At 42.1% G+C, this 21,048-nt stretch overlaps 1 protein-coding gene across 3 annotated transcripts in view; it reads right to left on the minus strand.

Annotated features, from left to right (window-relative positions):
- ATP11C (ATPase phospholipid transporting 11C (ATP11C blood group)) overlaps positions 1 to 21,048 on the minus strand; it is a 191,629-nt gene that overhangs the window by 41,447 nt on the left and 129,134 nt on the right. For all 3 annotated transcript variants that reach the window (XM_088465804.1, XM_088465807.1, XM_088465806.1), the window contains exons 16-19: positions 11,247 to 11,320; positions 8,021 to 8,124; positions 6,428 to 6,609; positions 443 to 706 (exon numbers count right to left, since the gene is read on the minus strand). In XM_088465804.1, the coding sequence (XP_088321930.1) occupies positions 443 to 706; positions 6,428 to 6,609; positions 8,021 to 8,124; positions 11,247 to 11,320 (624 nt within the window). The remainder of the gene's footprint in view (positions 1 to 442; positions 707 to 6,427; positions 6,610 to 8,020; positions 8,125 to 11,246; positions 11,321 to 21,048) is intronic.

Raw genomic sequence — 21,048 nt, forward strand, 5'->3', positions numbered from 1 at the left:
GTCATCTCAATGTCCCCTCACTCGCATTATTCATTTAAACCGCAAAACAGACTAAACTAAGCAGATATGTAGGAGAAAAAGTGAAAGGTAGAGGTCTCTAATTCAAATAAATGGGTGATAATGAAGTGGTAAAGATTGGACATTGGTGATGGTTACACTTTTGCCCAATGTGCTTTTTTCTCTCTCTTTCCATCTCTGAAAAACTAGACACACTACTAGCTGGCAGAGGAATTGCCAAAGAGTGGGACGTACAGTACGCCGACACCTTGATGTGCGCTGGGTGGAAATACAGGCTCGCCTGTGAGCAGTCAAGAGATTTGCAGTGCACATCCAGTGTGAACTGTAAATGAGGTTCACAATGCGTAGTAACGGGTTCACTTTAAAGTTTCTCATAATACTTTTAATAACAAAGTTTATGGTAGGGCCTGCATAAAGTTCTTACCCTTTACTGCTTCCTTTTATTTTAGGTGCATCTTGCACCAATTTTCGATGGTACTCTAGGAGTAGTTCTTGCAATCGATCCTCTTTTCTTTCAAACTCTTCCAAATTTTTAGTGGTCAGTTCCAGCAGTTCAGTGTTATTCTGGAACAGCCTACAGGCGTAACATGTGGACTTTGCAGTTTCCATTTTGTCTCCTGTTAACACCCAAACCTTCATCCCTGCTGCATGAAGAGCCTGAATAGTTTCTGCTGCTTGCTCCTGGAGCCTATAAACAATGGCAAAAACACCTCTAAATATGATCATCAGTGTAGTTCCTGCTTAAATTGACTAAGTGTATATATAACACACAATAGTGGCACTCTTCCTAACTATAACATGACATAATTAATTTGGATTACGACCGTTTACAGTGGTTTGAGGGAGTGCAATGAGTTGTGTCTTGGAACAAGCAGTTCAACAATAATAGCTGTAGCTGGTGCCTGTCTGACACAAAGATACAAATACACACTAGACATAAAAGGTTGATGCAAAGTTGGAAGTAAAATGGATATAATTTACTTAAAAGAAACATGCATGAATAAAATGGCGTTATTCCGCTGATATAGAGAGCTGTACGCACCTTAGGTTGTACACATCGCTGTATTGGAGGCTAACTACAAGTAATCATTATCAGTCTGTACTGCCACTTGCCTTATACAAGGTGCAAATAATAAGTCTCCTTACATGCTGATCCACATGAGCCGCATCTGTGTGAACACGTCCTTAAATGCAGGGTCAGATTAACAATGGCGGAGAAGACGCCTACCCTAGGCCTCCACATAAATGTAATCACAGCATGATGATGACTAGCCGCCCGCCCAGTTGACCACATGGTTGGTCAGAAATCATAAGTATCAAAATGTAATTACTATTTTGCTCACAATATTATGACTCTGTTGCTGCCCCACGGCCCTATATCTGGCTAAGAGGGTGCCTGGTAGGGCACACTGGAGCCAGTAGCACTACTGTAGTGCTGCTCAGAGCATCCAAAGGACACTCCTGGCACAATCCTACAGTACTTTATATAGAGTCGTCTGGGCAGCTGTACACGATCTCCTGCCGGCGGCCCTACCCCCACATGTTATGTCAAGTGTTCAGGGAAGGGGACCGCACAGGGCATCGGGGAGCCCTGCACCTGCGCTGATAGTGTACAGGGTGTATACTCCCACACGGCACTTGTCACACCCACAAAGCACTGGTCACAGCTCCACTGCTTCTCACAGCAGGCCCTTTATCATTTTTAGCCCCAGGCCCATGTAGCTCTTAATCCGGCCATGCCTACATGTGAACGCCCCTTCACATGCCTGTTCTCTCTACGGTCGTTAGTGTAAATATAATGAGCATGAGTGTGACTTGTAGTCTCGTGTTTGTGTGTAGATTTTCTGAGCATGGGAACCCAGGATACACTACGCAAACGGGCATATGTTCAGCTCCGCATCAGCCCCAATGTTAACACAGAACACTGAAGATGTGAATTCTCTCTCCTACATGCATCCCATCTGTGACACAGTATTCTGAAAAAAGGGGGAATGTTTTTCCAAATTTTTTTTTATTGGGATATGTTTTATGAAGCTGAAAATACACTAACTAAATAACTTTTCAAATGCTATCTCATACAATGGTTACATATGAACGCTATTGCATGTATTAGTCAGAACGTGGGTTAAAAAATAAGATCATCATCTGGGTGTAACCAATGTACTGGCCCACAAGCCATTAGATCAGTGCTTGTACAGCTGACAACCACAAACTTTGTATTAATATACGTTCAGTAATATGTACATTTCCTTTTCCAAATTTAAAAATTTGTTTAAAGGTAAAGGATGGAATGTACTAAAGGAAAAATGCAGTAAAAACCCAGTTTTCGGGGTTTTTACTGCATTTCCATATGTACTAAGCCCCAGCCGCCCTTTTATCGGTGCAGAGGGTAACACCAAAAAAACCTGGTGTTACCCTATAGAAGCCTATGGGCTTCTTGCCGCATCCTGCACCCGACGCCTCGCTGCCCAACACTGGTCCCCACTCACCTGATTGTCCTGGTCGCCGGCCCATGCTCCTCCTGGGTCCTCTGCCTCCTCCTCCTCCTAATCTTCTTCCGGGTGCAGGGAGGAGGAGGAGGAGGAGGAGGAGGAGGAGGAAGAGCCCGGGACTTCCTCCACCAGTCACCAGCAGGAAGTTCCTAGGGCTCGGAGGGGGCGGGGACCCACGGGGATCCCCTCACCCAGCATCGGCTGCTTCGCAAAGGGCAGCTCTTATCACAAGAGCTGTCCTTTGAGATACTAATCATATATGTTAGTACATATGTGATTAGTAAGGTTGTGGTGACTGGTGGTATGTACACTGCAACCTTAGTACAACCCGCCCAAAGTCCTTCTGGCATAAACATTTTCCGTCTCAGTTCGCCCTCCAATTCTACAGGTTCTAATATATGTGTTTGAGGAACAACCAAAACAACTAATTTTACTTACCTAGTTTAAATATAATAATATATATTTCATGCATATAGGCCTCCATCAAAACCCCTCCATTTTCAGTAAATGATATGCGCGTAAACATTCTCAGACTCGGTCATTGCTGTGGCCCTAATAGGAGTGCATGGGGTTGTGGCTTTAGTTTTATCCCCCACAGAGCAGCAAGAATTGAAACAGGATGTGACGCTGAGGACTAATGTCACACTGTCAGGGGCTGCCTGCGTGTCATTGTCACAGAGTCTGTGTATCGGTTATTGTCACTGCCTGTCTGAGATCTTGTGTTCTTATGTTTGCCACTGTAACTTCTAATGTCTTTGACCTTTACAGTAGGGGGCACATTATTCCATATAGCTTTGCTATATAGAGACACTTATGACAAAAGTATTAATTCACATAAAACAGATGTAAAAAAAACAAACAAACAAACATCTCAGGACTTTACCTTTGCTAATTACAATTATGGGCCGTATTCAATTAGAACTGAAAAGTCCGTTTCAGCGATACTTTTTCGCCAATGATGTCATTTTTGCCGATTCCAACTTATCCCCGTATTCAATTGTAGCGTCTTTTCGCCAACGCGATAACGCAATGCAATAGGCGAAAAAGTTTCGCCTATGAATACCCGGCGGAAAAAAGTGCAGAATTTAGGTTTTGGGGTGCAATGTCGCGGGAACCACACTGCACCCTTTGGACATCCTCCCCCCCCCCCCCCCCCTGACGCTAATACGGGGATACGCGCGATACTTTTTCGCACCTGAAACCAGCGATGACGGCGAAAACTCCGGCAACTGACTTTTCGCTTCTAATTGAATATGGGCCTATATTGTAGAGAATGAATTCACTGGCCTGTGATATGGGGCTTTTTTGAGTCAGGTCATGGTAAATCATAAAGACAGCACACAAAATCTAGAATAGACAACTCCTGTAATTTCTCAAGCGTTCGCTGAACCAGCAATGAGTAACCAAAAATCATCTATGTCTAGCAGAGACTGGATGACATTAGTAGTTCTGGTCTTCACTTAGTTGCGCAGTGCTCTGCAGGTTGGGTCTTTCACTACAATATAAAATGACAGCTTGACTCAATAACAGGGAAATTAAATAAAAACTGTCACTTATTGTTTTTTAAACATAGTTTTATTAAAAGTTAAGGTGCATACAATTTCGACACATCGGAACGACAAATCGTGTAAAATATGTCCAAATTGTAAGTGTCCACTCACGATCACGATGCACGTACCCGCTGGTCGTACATCGCATCTTCAGATCTTGCCTACTGCAGGCAAGATTTGCCAATCTCATATACGATTTTGTGCACGATAGATCTTAAGTCAAATTGGACACTCTTTAGCACCATATCGTGTCCTGGAGTGCTGGGGAGCTGCCGGGGAGAGTTCAAGGGAAATAGCTCACGATATTGAATCGTGAGCACATGGTCTAGTGCAGTGATTCCCAACCTCGGTCCTCAAGGCACACTAACAGTCCTGGTTTTAGTGATATCCATGCTAAAGCACAGATGGTTAAATCAAAATAACTAAGGTACTAATTAAGTCAACTGTGCTCAAGTATGGCTATCCTTAAAACCTGGACTGTTAGTGTGCCTTGAGGACTGTGGTTGGGAACCCGTGGTCTAGTGTGTACGCACCTTAAGAGGTGACGTCTGCTGGGATCAGAAGAAATCTACATATTAAAGGTGATTTTGCACTCCAGAGTTTAGTAGACCTATGTGACAAACATGGAAGGTCCCCCAATTTGCCTACTTGCAAATCTGTAGTTTTATTCACTGCCTCAGTAAGTCTGCTAGAGTGAGACAACTCGATTCTTTCGACCGTCATTGTGTCTATAATCCAGGCTGCAGGGCTCTATCACAATTTTGTATTCTTTACCATCTCCCTCACCTACTGTGTTCAAGGATTCATTTGAATTAGCTTGGGAACAAGACCTGGGGGCGTGTCTCAAGGAAGACGATCGGGCGGACGTGAGACGATGGGTGGCTAAATCCTCCATTAGTACTAATAAAAAGGAAAATTCCTATAACATGTACTCCCTCTCGTATATATATATGGTGCCGGAAAAGCTGCATCATATTTCCCTGGGTTCATCTGACCTTTGTGGTAATGTGGGTATATATGGTGGGCCTGCCCCTTGATTTCTAAATATTGGGATGAAGGAACGTCCTTGATGTCCAGAGTGATTGGCATTTCTCCTCCTAAGGACCCTTTATATCTGCTTTTGTACAAACCCCTGAGGTTCCTTTCTAAGTTTCAAAATAAATGTTGTGGCCACATTTACAACGCAGCAAAACTTCTAATTGCTTTGTAAAGTTGAAAGCAACTTGAAGCTCCATCCATGACTGCTCTGATTAATAAAATATGGTACCTAACCTCAATGGAGTATATAACTGCCCTTCTCCATTACAATGTGTTAAATTTTCATGCTACCTGGGACCCTTGTTACTCTATGTTTAACAGACGGTTACCCGGTACAGAGTGAAGCTGTCTTCACTTAGTTGCGCAGTGCTTGCAGGTTGGGTCTTTCACTACCCCTTTTTTTTCTTTTGTTTTCTTTTTTTCTGTGCTCCATTTTATTTATTTCATTATAGTCGCTCCTGCTCTGTTGCTGTTAATACATGACATTCGGTTGACAATTAACTGTGTTGTACAAATTATTTCTATGGTACAGTATATTGTTGGAACTATGTTGTAGATGTTTTGCATTTGTTGTACATGTTTTGCATTTGTACTATTCTGCATTTTGTGTCAACCATTCTAAATAAAGAGATTAAAAAAAAAAAGTAAGAGGTGACATAAGAGGGCCGACTATGGAATCAAAGCGTTACTTCCACAATTTCAGATGTGTCCGCATACATCTTACCTCTGTGCGTTACAAGTTGCGGTAAATATAACGCGAGAGCGCTGTGCAACTCGTCTTTTCGTGCAACTTTTTACCTTCAAATGTGTCTTATTCGCAAAGTGGTGATATGTGGCATGCCTATATTCTGTGTGCGACTGCGGGTGTATCTGCATGCAAAATGCTACATTACAGTGTTAGCGGCTGTGACACTAACATACTGTAGTATTTTGCATGCAGATACACCCGCAGTCGCACACAGAATATAGGCATGCTGCATATCATTTTAATCAGCAGCTGTGCAAATAAGACGCATTTGAAGGTAAAAAGTCGCACAAAGAGACGCTCAGCGCTACAGAGTCACGCCACGGTATGCCGCGACTAATAGGGCTGTTTAACGTGCAAGGAAGTAAGATGTATGTGGACACATCTGTATCAGCAGGTTTATGGCTGCCTACTCTGAAATGCTTGGAATAGTTGCTAGCTGCAACCATTTCCAATGCTGGTGCAACGTATTTGAAGACCGATTCATGCACTGGTATTCAAGCTATATGGACAATGAATAGATGTATATTTAGGCGTCCTTTCCCAATTCATCTTCTCCTTTTGGTTTTTAATGAAATTCTGACCTGTCTTCCACAGCAGTGGCTCCAAGTAAGTGCATGTCATCTTCTATGTCATCAAAAACTCTGGCCAACTTCTCTTCCCTATCATGTAAAGCTATTTTTGCCTCATTCAGATGCTTGTTAATTTTGTCATACTCCTCTTGGCTTAGTTCCTTACATGCCACACAGAGAGTCCGATACCCATCCTAAAAGAAAATTAAAACAGGTTTTACAATTGTTGTATTGAAGAAGGTTACCATCTTTCAAGCCACGATTGCAGAGGTCAGCAGTAAAATGTGCCTGCAGTCACTGTGGTCTCCAGTGTAAGAGGTTCTCAAGAGAAGTAAGAAGCAAAAAAATATTGACAGGGACAACATGATCAGGACTGTGGCAAACATTCCTTCTCAGATAAGTCCTATCACGTGAACAGAGGCCCTGATTCAGAGCCGGACGCTCTGACAGAGCGCTCGCTCTGAATCAGGGCCGTCCTTATCTTTTTTAAGAGCCGCCTCCTGGCCGCTCGCATAGCTGTGGGTGACCACCCACAGCTATAGCGAGCGGCCAAAATGATGGTCGCGATGGTCAAGACCATCGCGACCATCGGGCTTGCGACGAGACCCTTGCGGTAGGGTCTCATTGCCGCAAGCCCTCTATCAGAGCCAAAAGCACTCCCACTGACATCACTAGTGATGTCAGTAGGGCCGGCCCCAGACGGTAGGTGTTCCCATGGGTACGCCTCTGTCTGGGCAGCCACGCCCCCGGCACGCCCACCAAAGGGGGCGTGCTGTCAATCACCATCGACAGCACGCCCCCTTTGGTGCGAGACCCATAGCGACGGCTTGGCTGTCGTTATTCGGGTCTTGCGCGTGCGCACGACGGAGCTGCCTCCGTCATGCGCACTTGGCCACCATCGACCCGCTTGCGAGCGCTCAGCGCTCGCGAGAAGGTCTGAATTAGGCCCAGAGTCCTGACGCTCATCCTGAATTTACCCTTATATTAATATTGGTCTAATGTGTCATCGTCAGTCGGAGTACTTCCGTATTTCAGAATGCTTGTGCCTCACTGATGTTACTAATGCTTAGTGAATTTGTCTTAATATTGGTACGCCTCAAATTCTTTACTCTGGAAACACGTGCACTTTACCACACAAAGGGGCTGATTCTGAGTCTATAGTTGCATCTGTGACTAAATGCAAGGACTGAGATGCCCATTTTGGGGTGTCTTTATATGCCACCATAGATCAAACAAACAACACTTGTGCCAAACAATGTAAGGCCTCCAATGTGAGACATTAAGCGTCTGGTACGCAAACACTTCAGCGACAAGCCCACGATACTCCTATAAGGCGGACCATCCCTGTGCATCTAAATAGCCACCTCCCAGTCACTGCCCACCACATTTCCTATACATTTCCCTGCGTTTGGCTGAAATTGCCACTGCGACTCTATATGAACACAATCGAGGCACATGCGGGGTGCGACTTAGATGCATGCACAGTAGAATAAAACATCATAGTGTGCGTCTGAGAATCAGGCCCAAATTGTCATTGAGCTCTCACGCCTATAATAATCTTGCACACTCCAGTCTAGGCATGCACAGTACAGGTGTTAGACGTACCAGAGCATTCTGCTCAACGTGCACCTTAATCCGATCCACCTCATCATGCGCCACCCTATGAAACACTGAGGAATCGGCTCCCTTGCAGAAAAGGAGAATCTTTCCTGAAACAGAAAGTATGTGGTGATCACAAAAGTGACAGCAACCTGGAACTTTACCTCCAACTTACATATAAACAAAGCATTTAACGAGAACTGTAAACAAGGAGAGAAAATAAAGGTTTCTTTAATATCAATAAACATGTGTGTGTCATATAAGTCAGTATGCGTGTAATGTGTGTACATTATCACTTCCTGGGCAATAAGACTTGGAGAGAGGGGTATAGGTAAAGGTGCGTACACACTAGACGATTAAAATGAACGATTAAGACATCGTAATCGTTCAATCGCTCAATAATCGTTCAGTAATTGTGCAGTATAATGTCGAAAACGACCAGCGATGCGCGCTCCCGCTGGTCGTTTTTGACAACAATCATCGCCTGAACATGCAGGCCAACCTGCCGATAACAGGTTGGGCATGTTCGGGGATGAGCGAGGGTTTCTGCACTGAACGACATATCATTCAGTGTAGGCACATTATCCCACTGCACAGGAAGATGAACGATTGTATGATTACAATGTCGTAATCGTACAGTCGTTCCTCTATCGTCTAGTGTGTATGCACCTTAAGGCAGATAACAAATGTCCAAAATAATGTCATCTATCTGTTCTGGTTCCCAAACTCGGTGCTCAATGCATTTTTTATATGGTGCGTACAGACGTAGCAATGAGCCAGCGATACGATATTGCTAGCTGATCGTCATGCATCCTCCCTGGTGTGCTGGGTGATTGATATTGATCATCCAGCACACCACATACTTACCGGCGACTTTAGCAACCCACGATCAACGATCGCAGGTCCTTATAGTAACTTGTTCGATATCAAGCAAGTTGACCGACATGCACGGCCGATGGACGATATTGCTATCGTCCATGCATCGCTGGTCGATGGTAAGTTGGTAGGGTCCTTTTAAATGAGCGATTTGAACAATAAGGGTAACGATATCGTTCAAATCCTTCTTTAAAATCGCTACGTGTGTACGCACCATAACAGTCAAGGTTTTAAGGATATCCAAGCTCGACCACAGGTGACTTAGGCCCTGATTCAGAGCTGAACGCTCTGAGCAGAACGCTCACTCTGAATCAGGGCCCTCCTCCAAGAAAATGGAGCGGCCTCCTGGCCGCTCGCATAGCTGTGGGTTACCACCCACAGCATATGCGAGCGGCCAAAAAGATGGTCGCGATGGTCTTGACCATCGCGACCATCGGACTTGCGATGGAGACCCTGCGGTAGGGTCTCCCTGCCACAAGCCCTTGAGTGATTTTGGCTCTATCAGAGCCAAAATCACTCCCACTGACATCACTAGTGATGTCAGTGGGGCCGGCTTCAGACGGTAGGCGTTCCCATGGGAACGCCTCCGTCTGGCAGGCACGCCCACCAAAGGGGGCGTGCTGTCAATCAACATCGACAGCACGCCCCCTTTGGTGCGAGACCCGGAGCGATGGAAAGCCCGTCGCTCGTCGGGTCTCGCGCATGCGCACGACGGAGCTCCCTCCGTCGTGCGCAGTGGGGAACATCAACCCGCTTGCGAGCGTACTGCCGCTCGCGAGCGGGTCTGAATGACCCCCTTAATTAGTACCTCAGTCAATATGATTTAACCACCTGTGCGCAACCATGGATAAAACTGATGGTGTGCCTTGAAGATCGCGTCTGGGAACCTCTGCACTAATCATTAAACAGCAAAGGCCAGAGCCACAGGAGCAAATAAAAAGCAAATAAAAAAGCAACAATTTGCACCTTGACACAATCATGTTGCAGGTGGGATAGATTTAAGCACTTAACTGGCTAATATTTTTTCCCCAAATTTCCCCATAATTGTTTATTTTTATTAATTATTATAAGATTATGTGAATAATAGCTATGTAAACCCAATTCAGTATAATATTATTAACAAATATGCAGATTTGTCAAAATTATATTGAATAAGGGTTAAAGAGCTATTATTTACATAATTTGATAATTAAAAAAAATAAATGACATTTTGGGGACAACAATCAACAGTACAGTCAGCAGATCAGGCTAGCAGGAGACCCCATAAGGATCACCAATCACAACTGCTCCCCCTCCCCCCCAACAGTGACTGTAACTGGGGAGAGAAGGGAAACCGCAGTTTACCTATTCCCCCTGAGCTCAGTCGGCAGGAAGACTGCCTTCCTGTACCCGTGGGTGGGCGATCCTTTTAGGATTACCACCCTTCTGAAGCATGGATGGTATGACGGGGCTTAGGAGAAGTTGCTGAGCCCGGCAGAAGCAGGCTCCTCTGACACAGTTGCATCAGATGTGATCATGTCAGGGAAAGCCCAGCCTGGCGTGGTCGCATCTTATGTGACCACACCAGGCAAGTGGCTATATTGTGTGGAAAAACTTAGAACTCATAAGTGTGTCATAGATTAATTCTTAAAAAAATAAAAGCATTTGCAACATGGTTTGTTCCAGGAGCTAATTGCTCTTTTTTTTTATTTGTTCCTAACTTTGAATAAGGCCCCATATCAACAATTCAGAAGATTATATTGGAGACCTACAAAGTACTACAATGTTCAGGAATTATCATCTACATTCCGCCCCCTAGTGGAATAAAATGGTCATGTACATTTTCAAATCTAACCACTGTGCCCACAATTAAGATTAGCACTAATAAAATAATGTTATTTTCTATTTTCCCCTTGAATATGTATAACAGTGAGGGTTGGGGGGGTCACCTAAGGTTTTCAATATCGATTGTGCATAAGCGGTAAAGGGTGAACCAAGGCGGAGACTTTATGAGATTAATGCAATCAGTTCCCTTATGCAGTCAATTGAATAATTTTTATAAATGTGTTATTAAAATTGATTTCAAACATTAGTTTGTCTGTGAAATAATAGATCTACTCCTAAATTTTAAATAAAATTTAATTTTGGGTGGAAACGTACTTTCAAATGAACTCGCTTTTCCTACTGCCCTCTAAAAATTCTGTATTACACGTCAGTTGTGTTCTCCCTGATACCTAGTACAGCCGTCCCCTACCGCATACTCCCCGATGACTAATGCCATACAGCACAATGCTTTGTCAGACTTACAACACTTACCAGAAAATAAAGCTACAGATTACAAGCATACATGTACTTTGTGTGTATTTAGTAATACTACCTGCATTTGTTTTCACAAGTACACTCATACGTCGTCTCACTGGATCAAAGTTCAGCACATGAAGAAGCTGGTAGCTGTAAGGTGGAGGTACATCGATAGTTACTAACAACACCACTGAATTAATCTAATGTTTTCTGCTCTCTTACTTGTATAAACACATAAGAAAAACCGAGATTTACAATAAAAATGTGTTCTTTATTTACAAATATACATTTTTGTTAAATGGAAAAAAAATTTTATAACGTTAAGGAGACATCATATCCTGCATTTATAACAACATAAATAAGTTACCTATAAGTGGTGCACTGGTTATAATATAGTTAAATCCTAAAACTTTTTTTATAACTTTAAAAACATACACTACTAATAGACAGTGAAATATGAAAAACACGGGAAGGTTGGGTTATCTACTTGGGAAATGCAGAGTTAAAACAATATGCACAATTACAGAGACCAGGGGGTATATTTACTAAAGTGCAGGTTTTTAGAAGTGAAGTTGTTGCCCATAGGAACCATTTAGATTCTACTTAACATTTATCTAGCACCTTCTAGAAGATAATAGCTAGAATCTGATTGGTTGCTATGGGCAACATCTCCACTTCTAAAAGCCCACACTTTAGTAAATATAGCCAAAGGTCTCAGAACCGAACGTTATGACCTCTTTGTACAGGTAATGTGTATTGTGGACAATATTGGTGAATAAATGACTTTTTTAAGAGAAATCAACTATAAGTCAGTCTTTACTCACCCATTTACTAATGATGACTTATTGAAAAAACCATCAATACACACTAAAGCGAGATCTATAACAATCGCCTATTCCTGTTCTGATGGAACGTATCAGGAGAGCGTCAAAAAGATTATAGTAATCATAGTTTATGTCCCATGAAATTCTAAGGGATAAATCCATGCAATGCACTCTGGGCTTGATTCAGAGATTTACATAAATTTAATATTTATTTAAATCTCAGATGTTTAATGGTCATCTAAGGAGCCTTACTGGGCATGTGCAGATCTGTTCCTATCAGTGCCCAAAAAGGAGCAACATGATCGATATGCTGCTGGTGTTTGGGGACAACAGCATGGAGCTTTCCAGAAAATGGGATGTGTCGGTGTCATTTTCTGGGTGTGACAAAGCAAGTGCCTGTGTCCTTGGACGCAGATTCACTGGCCCAGGCACATAGACCGGAGGTTTACCTAGATGTCTGAAGGTCACGCAGAGAAGGCGGCAGTCTTTTTACTTAAGACACCTCCTATGGCATTTGTATAATGTAGCACAGCTGCTGCAAACAAATATGCAGCGGTGGGCAAATTAGCGTACATCTGAGTCAGACCCTCTGTTACTAGAAGCTCTCATGTAGGCAGATATTGAGATTGTGCACGCATGTATAATCCTAAAAGAAAATGAGTATATCACCGCATTCTATTGCCAAAGTTTGATATAATTCAGCCAATAGTGTTGTACTTATTGTCCCCTTCTTAGGCGTTCAATAGACTTCACCACATCTCCTCAAATCGGAACTGTTCAATGTTTGAGGCTGGACACAGGATAGTTAATCACAATGGCACTCTATATGCACTAGTTACAAGTGACTCAAGAGTCAGAGAGTAACTACAGTCCTCTGGCCGATTAGCCACAGCTTACATTTATAAGTCCATAAGTTATGCACTTGTATCAACATTGTTCAGAAAGTGTTACAATGATACAATGACAGCATTTTACATATTGTGCAAACAAGTTTTCATTGCATTTCAGTTGTCTCACGCTCATCAGCTGTACTGCAGAATAAACCTTTGATGTTATAGTGATAAATATAAAAAAGCACCATTTCTACATACAGTAGGTGTAATTGTTATCTCCATATCTGCTGTTATGCAGCAGTTATTTGTGCCTCTGTCTAGTTGTTATATCCAGGCAATCAAATCCCTCTTGTGTAAATTGCTACCGTTCCTGTCTCTTAAGTAGTAATAATTGAGGGAGTGGTATATCTCAAAGTTCATAAATCTATGTCCAATAATATATATGTCATGTACCAGAAGTCCCTATGAGACAGATATATATATATATATATATATACATACATACATACACGAAAAAAGGGGTGCACTCACTAGTCTTCAAAAAATGTTCTTTATTCCAGCAGTAGAAAATATTACATAGACAGGATCAACATTTCGGTCCCAAGTGTGGACCTTTGTCAAGACAAAAGTCCACGCTTGGGACAGAAACGTTGATCCTGTCTATGTAATATTTTCTACTGCTGGAATAAAGAACATTTTTTGAAGACTAGTGAGTGCACCCCTTTTTTCGTGTCTGTATAAAGGACCTGGTGGTTTTTTATGGGTGGTCACCCCAGCAAGCTTTAATCACATGACGTGAGTGTGGACACACTTTGACTATATATATATATTTATTGTCATTGCTAGCTTATAAAACAGCTGTCATAGAGCCATTCACTAACTCTAAGATTACATTGTCTCCGGTACAGCCACATAACCACACGGTATCTGGATAGAAGATCAACAATGTAAAGGTCGACAGTCAATAGGTCGACACCAGATGGCCGACATGCAATCGGCCGGCAGGGACAAAGGTCAACAGTGCAGAAGTTCAACAGGTATAAAAGCTCAACTGCAGGGGCGTTTCTAGAGAGGAGGGCGCCCGTGTGAAGTCTCCGACACAGGCCACCTCCTCTATGTCCGGCGGCCGGCAGCGCACTGAGCTGTGCGTGGCCAGCGCCGGAGTTATAGACTCTGGGCGCTAGAGTGCGCCCATAGTGTATAGAGTATGCGCAGGTCATGGGGAAAATGGCCGCAGCGGCCATTTTCCCTGTACTGCGCATACGACAGGATAATGGCCGCGGCAGCCATTTTTCAGTAATTTTTACAACGCCGAACCCCTGCGCCGACGTGGGACTCCGGAGAGGTAAGTAATACTATGGGTGCAGGGTGTGTGGTGCGGGGTCCCCCTGGACTCAGGGGCCCGTGTGCCCTGCACACCCTGCACCCATTATAGATACGACCCTGCTCAACAGGTTGAAATGGTCAAGAAAAAAAATGGTCGACACTTGTTTTTTATGGTCTTTCAACATTTTTAGGGTTAGGGTGAGTGTTAGGGTTTTTGGGAAGGGTTAGGCTGCCGGAGGGGACAGTTAGGATTTAGTAAATACTAAAAGGTCCATTGTTTGTATTTATTAGTTTAAATATAATGCTGCCGAAATGAGTTGTAATATCTAATGCATCCCTGGTGTTGTAATGTACAAAGTAATAAAGCATAGGATGATCAATATTTTGTTAACGGAAAAAAGATACATAATTATGTGTGAATCCCATTATAATTTATAGCGGGACGAAAAAGTACAAATGAATGCATTTAATGATTATTATTGTTAAAACTTGTGTATCCATTGATAAAACAGATCATCTATTTGTCGGACTCTGCAGGTGGTCCGGTCGCACACTGCAAGGATGCTTTGTTGTCCATAAAGTGGTGCTGTGTTGTTCATCATCTACAGTCAGGTGCATAAATATTGGGACATCGACAGAATTTTCAGATTTTGGCCTCTATTCACCACCACAATGGTTTTGAAATGAAACAAACAAGATGTGCGTTAACTGCAGACTTTCAGATTTAATTTGAGTGTAATTACATCCAAATCGGGTGAACGGTGTAGGAATTACAACAGTTTCAATATGTGCCTCCCACTTTCACTGCCTCATCAGTGAAGCATGGTGGTGGTAGTGTCGTGGCGTGGGCATGTATGGCTGCCAATGGAACTGGTTCCCTTGTGTTTATTGATGACGTGACTGCTGACAAAAGCAGCAGAATGAATTCTGAAGTGTTTCGGGCAATATTATATGCTCATATTCAGTCAAATGCTTCAGAACTCATTGGACGGCGCTTTACAGTGCAGATGGACAATGACCCGAAGCATACTGCAAAAGCAACCAAAGAGTTTTTTAAGGCTAAAAAGTGGAATGTTATGCAATGGCCAAGTCAATCCCCTGACCTGAATCCGATTGAGCATGAATTTCACTTGATGAAGACAAAACTGAAGGGAAAATGCCCCAAGAACAAGCAGGAACTGAAGACATTTGCAGTAGAGGCCTGGCAGAGCATCACCAGGGATGAAACCCAGCGTCTGGTGATGTCTATGCGTTCCAGACTTCAGGTTGTAATTGCCTGCAAAGGATTTGCAACAAAGTATTAAAAAGTGAAAGTTAGATTTAGGATTGTTTAGTTTGTCCCATTACTTTTGGCCCCTTAAAAAGTGGGAGGCACATATAGAAACCGTTGTAATTCCTACACCGTTCACCTGATTTGGATGTAATTACCCTCAAATTAAATCTGAAAGTCTGCAGTTAAATCACATCTTGTTTGTTTCATTTCAAAGCCATTGTGGTGGTGAATAGGGGACAAAACATGAAAATTCTGTCAATGTCCCAATATTTATGGACCTGACTGTATATAGTTGGTGCCCCAGTATGTAATATAGTGGCTATGATTGTTTTCAACGCCAAAGTAATAAATGAAATTCTATATAAAACATTAATAGTATTATTGCCCCCTATCTGTACTCATTAAATCATTATACAAGCCAATATACAAACATTTTTTTTTAAATATACTGTAGATGAATACTATCATATTATAAGAAGATAAAGTGGGAAAATAAGTTAAAAGTGAGTGTTTATGTCATTAGTGCATGAATTGTGAAAAAAAAAACTAATATTGAAATAATTAGCTGTACCAGTAGATGGTGAAAAAATGTGCACTAAAATAGTTGCTATAGTGTTTCATAAAATAGTTATGCAGATAATTGGCAGCTTTAAAAAGCCTCAGTTTAGTAAATATACACCAATGTACGAAAATGAATTATAAAAGTTTCCTGCTAAATGGATTTTTGATAGATGAGAACAATCTGGGTTTTTCCACACATTAAACTAATAATATATTTAAAACATATATGTGTCCATACTAAGAGCACTATAGGCTAATATCTGGATCACAGTCTGTTGCAGCGAAAAGCACGCAGCAGATGCGGGGCTCATATAGTGCACACAATGGGGTCCCACTGCCTCTTGAATCTTGCAGAAACATCCACCCTATGTGGAATTATCCATGTTTAAGGGAATCAATCCCCTGAGCAGACAGCAAATGCAGACTTACCTTTTACATTCATTATAGTGTGCATTGCGACTTCCTCATTGCCATTGGACACACGTCAGAGGACAGTAATTTAGCACACGTGACATAAATCTTTTTCTACTGAGCTCATAACTACCCTGCAGTACCCTCACAATGGTAATCCAGAGGCCTTTTTATTGGTTCACATTTATTTCTTCCACATTAGCACTGGGCATACCCTAAGTTAGGAATCATCTGTGCATTGGAAGGTTGTTTATCATTTAGAGTGCATCCGGAAAGTATTCACAGCGCTTCACTTTTTCCACATTTTGTTATGTTACAGCCTTATTCCAAAATGGAATAAATTCATTTTTGTCCTCAAAATTTTACACACAATACCCCATAATGACACGGTGTAAAGTTTTTATGAGATTTTTGCAAACTTAATTAAATAAAAAAAACTAAGAAATCACATGTACATAAGTATTCACAGCCTTTGCCATGAAGCTCAAAAATGAGCCCAGATGCATCCTGTTTCCACTGACCATTCTTTAGATGTTCCTACAGCTTAATTGGAGCCCACCTGTGGTAAATTCAGTTGATTGGACATGATTTTGAAAGGCATACACCTGTATATATAAGGCCCCACACTTGACAGTGCATGTCAGAGCACAAACCAAGCATGAAGTCAAAGGAATTGTCTGTAGACCTCCGAGACAGGATTGTGTTGAGGCACAAATCTGGGGAAGGGTACAGAAATATATCTGTTGCTTTGAAGGTCCCAATGAGCACAGTGGCCTCCATCATCCATAAATGTAAGAAGTTCGGAACCATCAGGACTCTCCTAGAGTTGGCCAGCCATCTAAACTGAGCGATCGGAGGAGAAGGGCCCTAGTAAGGGAGGTAACCAAGAACCCAATGGTCACTCTGTCAGAGCTACAGCATTCCTCCGTGGAGAGAGGAAAACCTTCCAGAAGGACAACCATCTGTGCAGCAATCCACTAATCAGGCCTGTATGGTATAGTGGCCAAACGGAAGCCACCCCTTAGTAAAAAGCACATGGCAGCCCGCCTGGAGATTCCCAAAATGCACCTGAAGGACTGTCAGACAATGAGAAACATAATTGTCTGGTCTGATGAGACAAAGATTGAACTCTTTGGCGTGAATGCCAAGCGTTATGTTTGGAGGAAACCAGGCACCGCATCACCAGGCCAATACCATCCATACAGTGAAGCATGGTGGTGGCAGCATCATGCTGTGGGGATGTTTTTCAGCGGCAGGAACTGGGAGACTAGTCATGATAGAGGGAAAGATGAATGCAGCAACGTACAGAGACATCCTGGATGAAAACGTGCTCCAGAGCGCTCTTGACTGGGGCGACGGTTCATCTTTCAGTAGGACAACTACCCTAAGCACACAACCATGATATCAAAGGAGTGGCTTCAAGACAACTCTGTGAATGTCCTTGAGTGGCCCAGACAGAGCCCAAACTTGAATCTGGTTGAACATCTCGAGCTTCCCATCCAACCTGATGGAGCTCGAGAGGTGCTGCAAAGAGGAATGGGCGAAACTGCCCAAAGATAGGTGTGCCAAGCTTGTGGCATCATATTCAAAAAGACTTGAGGCTGTAATTGCTGCCAAAGGGGCATCAACAAAGTATTGAGCAAAACCTGCGAATACTTATGTACATGTGATTTCTTAGTTATTTTTATTTTTATTAAATATCCAAAAATCTCAAAAAAACTTTTTACACATTATCATTATGGGGTATTGTGTGTAGAATTTTGAGGACAAAAAAGAATTTATTCCATTTTGGAATAAGACTGTAACATAACAAAATGTGGAAAAAGTGAAGCGCTGTGAATACTTTCCGGATGCACTGTATGCAGATACTAGGATATATTTCAGGAACGCATTCCAACATTTTCTATATCTTATCAGACTACTGTGAAGGAATCAGTCCCCAATTACTGAATGCAGAACTATCTAGCACACTCATTGTGCATTGCGGTGTTCTCATCGGTTGTTCACTGCCATGGGGCACATAGCAGGTAGTAGAAACCTAGCACTTCTAATTTTAGCCTTTTCTAACTGAACTTCCACCTATCCTGTGACATTTTTAATATAGTGTTTATACAACTATTGTCACTGCTAGAGAAATGGTGAATGCATTTGTGTCTACTATATGTGGATGGTATTTATTTTCCTGAATTATATTTGATTTATCTACTAATTGGCAATTACTAGACCAATGGTACATGTTTAATCTATAAATCTGTGCAGGAATCCCATTTTACACCAGATGATTCTTACAACCTTTGGGTGGTCTACTCATGTTGTCATTGATTTTGATATTTGTTGTCTGTCCATGTGCTATGTTTTGTAGTTTTGCTCTTAATTTTTTAACAGATACTCTAAGAGTGCCCACAACACTGAGCTACTTTTGTTATTTTTACAATTCAGATATCTATAATATGAACATAAGGGGCTCTGTAGTCTAAGAAATTCAGAAGAATTACAGTATTGTTTTCAGCACTTCCCATCATAAAAATGAGTAGTATGACTGGGAGTTGCTATAAATATAATGCAATATTATGCTGGGAACAGTGTCTCCTACAGTACCAATATCATGTACAGTAAAGTGATAGAAGAACTCAGATTTATGAAGCAATAACTAATGCTAATACTCAATGGTCAGGCATCATGTCACTCGTGTTATTTAGTAATAGAATGAGCAAATCTGAAATAAGAAATGCTTCAGTATTTTCCCTTTAAAACAAGGATTTGGAAACCAGTAAAACCATGGTAAAAAAAAAAGGCAATGAAGACCTTTCCGCAAATATGTTGTGAAGATAAAAACACAAGTGCATAAATCATAAGCTATGTCTATGATAGCCATGAAGAATACTAAAGGAACTAATACATTACAACAAAATCAACCAACAAAATACATTTCATGCTAAACTATTTTTCTAGAAGGATATTTTCATTAGAGAAATGGTGCTTGGGAGCAGGTCTACACCAACATAATTACCAAGTATTTAACTTCCTTATTTTCATTATTTCATAACAAACCAAGAGAATGTCCTTGACATCTTCTGTGAAGAAATGTAAAGTAGCCATGGCAGGAGATTATGGGCCATGGGTAGAAGCTGGCCTCCTCACCCACTTTACAATACACGTTGGCATACTAAACAGGAACCAACCACCTCCGGTCATTTCCATCATTTCACCTTCAACACACCTCCCTCCAGTAACTACATAACAAAACTACACACGCTAAATCACCATTCCCTCTGGTTCACATTAGCTGCATCACTTGTAGTCATGTTAAATCTGGCATCTGCACACCTCTAATCACATCACTATCCCGGTAGTATAAGACCAATAGGCACACACTGACCCCGAATTCCGTGCTCAGAACACTCTGACTGCAATGACTTGCCAACCTGCCTTCATCATTGACAGCTCTACATTCTGCCTCTCCACTCAAGGCTATAATTAGCAATATGACCTAGCTAAGTCTCTGTACAATAGTCTCACAGGCATGATCATGGCAATTTATACTGCAGCCTCACATACACTCACATTTCATAGCAATCTATTACTTTAGACTACCTAATAGCGTGACCCCACTGAACTTTGAGAAGGTGAGCATTCCGCAGCAGAGTTTACTCTACAGATTTTGTTTATGTCTATATCAGCAGGTTGGGATTACATTACTGGACACTCAGTGGGGTTGGTTACTTTAGCCACCTACTGTATACTGAACTGAAGAACCAGAAGTGAGAGGCGAAGGCAGAAATGCTCTGCCGTGCTAACCTCGTTTGCCCTCCTGTATGTACTAATTTCCATGTCTCCTGTACTCTGTGTGCCTACTGTACCACAGAAATAAAACGTGCAAACACCAACCATCAACTGGGTATCTTTTGCTAGTGTATGTGTATATATATATATATATATATATATATATATTAGGGATGTGCGCCGGACCATTTTTGCCGGATTTGGATTTGGTTCTAATTCGTCGTCCGGCTTTGGATTTGGATTTGCCAAACTGCGGTGACTGGCTTTGGATTTGGATTTGGATTTTTTTACAAAAATTGACAAAAAAAGCTAAAATCACATAAATTGGTCTTTTTTTTCTTCCTAGAGTATTATTAACCTCAATAACATTAATTTCCAGTCAATTTAGACCATATCACAGCTTATAATATTGTTTTCAACATTATTGGCCAAAGGTTGCAGTGAGCTGACTGGTTACTAAGCGACAAAGCAGCGGCACAACGACACCACAGTATAAAGCACATCTATGACACATTGCCACACAGCAGTGGCAGAAATGAAAAGTAGTGCACCCACCCAGTGGGGTACGGCCAGCAGAGTCACAGTACTTGTTTACAAAGTGGGCTACGGCCCTAGGAGTCACAGTGCACAATCTTATTAGCATTACACCGCACATAGGGCCTGATTCACATTACACCATAAAGTAGTGTCTCTTATTTATGTTACGACACACAGTAGTGCCCCTTTTACACAATGCCCACAGTAGTGACCCTTTTACACAATGCCCACAGTAGCGGTGTCCCTTACACAATGTCCCCCAGCAGTGGTGCCCCCTATGCAGTCCCCTTAGTAGTAGGGTCCACTATGCAGTGCCCCCAGTAGAATGCC

This window comes from Taudactylus pleione, unplaced genomic scaffold (genome assembly GCF_031769625.1).
Source record: "Taudactylus pleione unplaced genomic scaffold, aTauple2 ptg000064l, whole genome shotgun sequence".
NCBI classification, from domain to species: domain Eukaryota; kingdom Metazoa; phylum Chordata; class Amphibia; order Anura; family Myobatrachidae; genus Taudactylus; species Taudactylus pleione.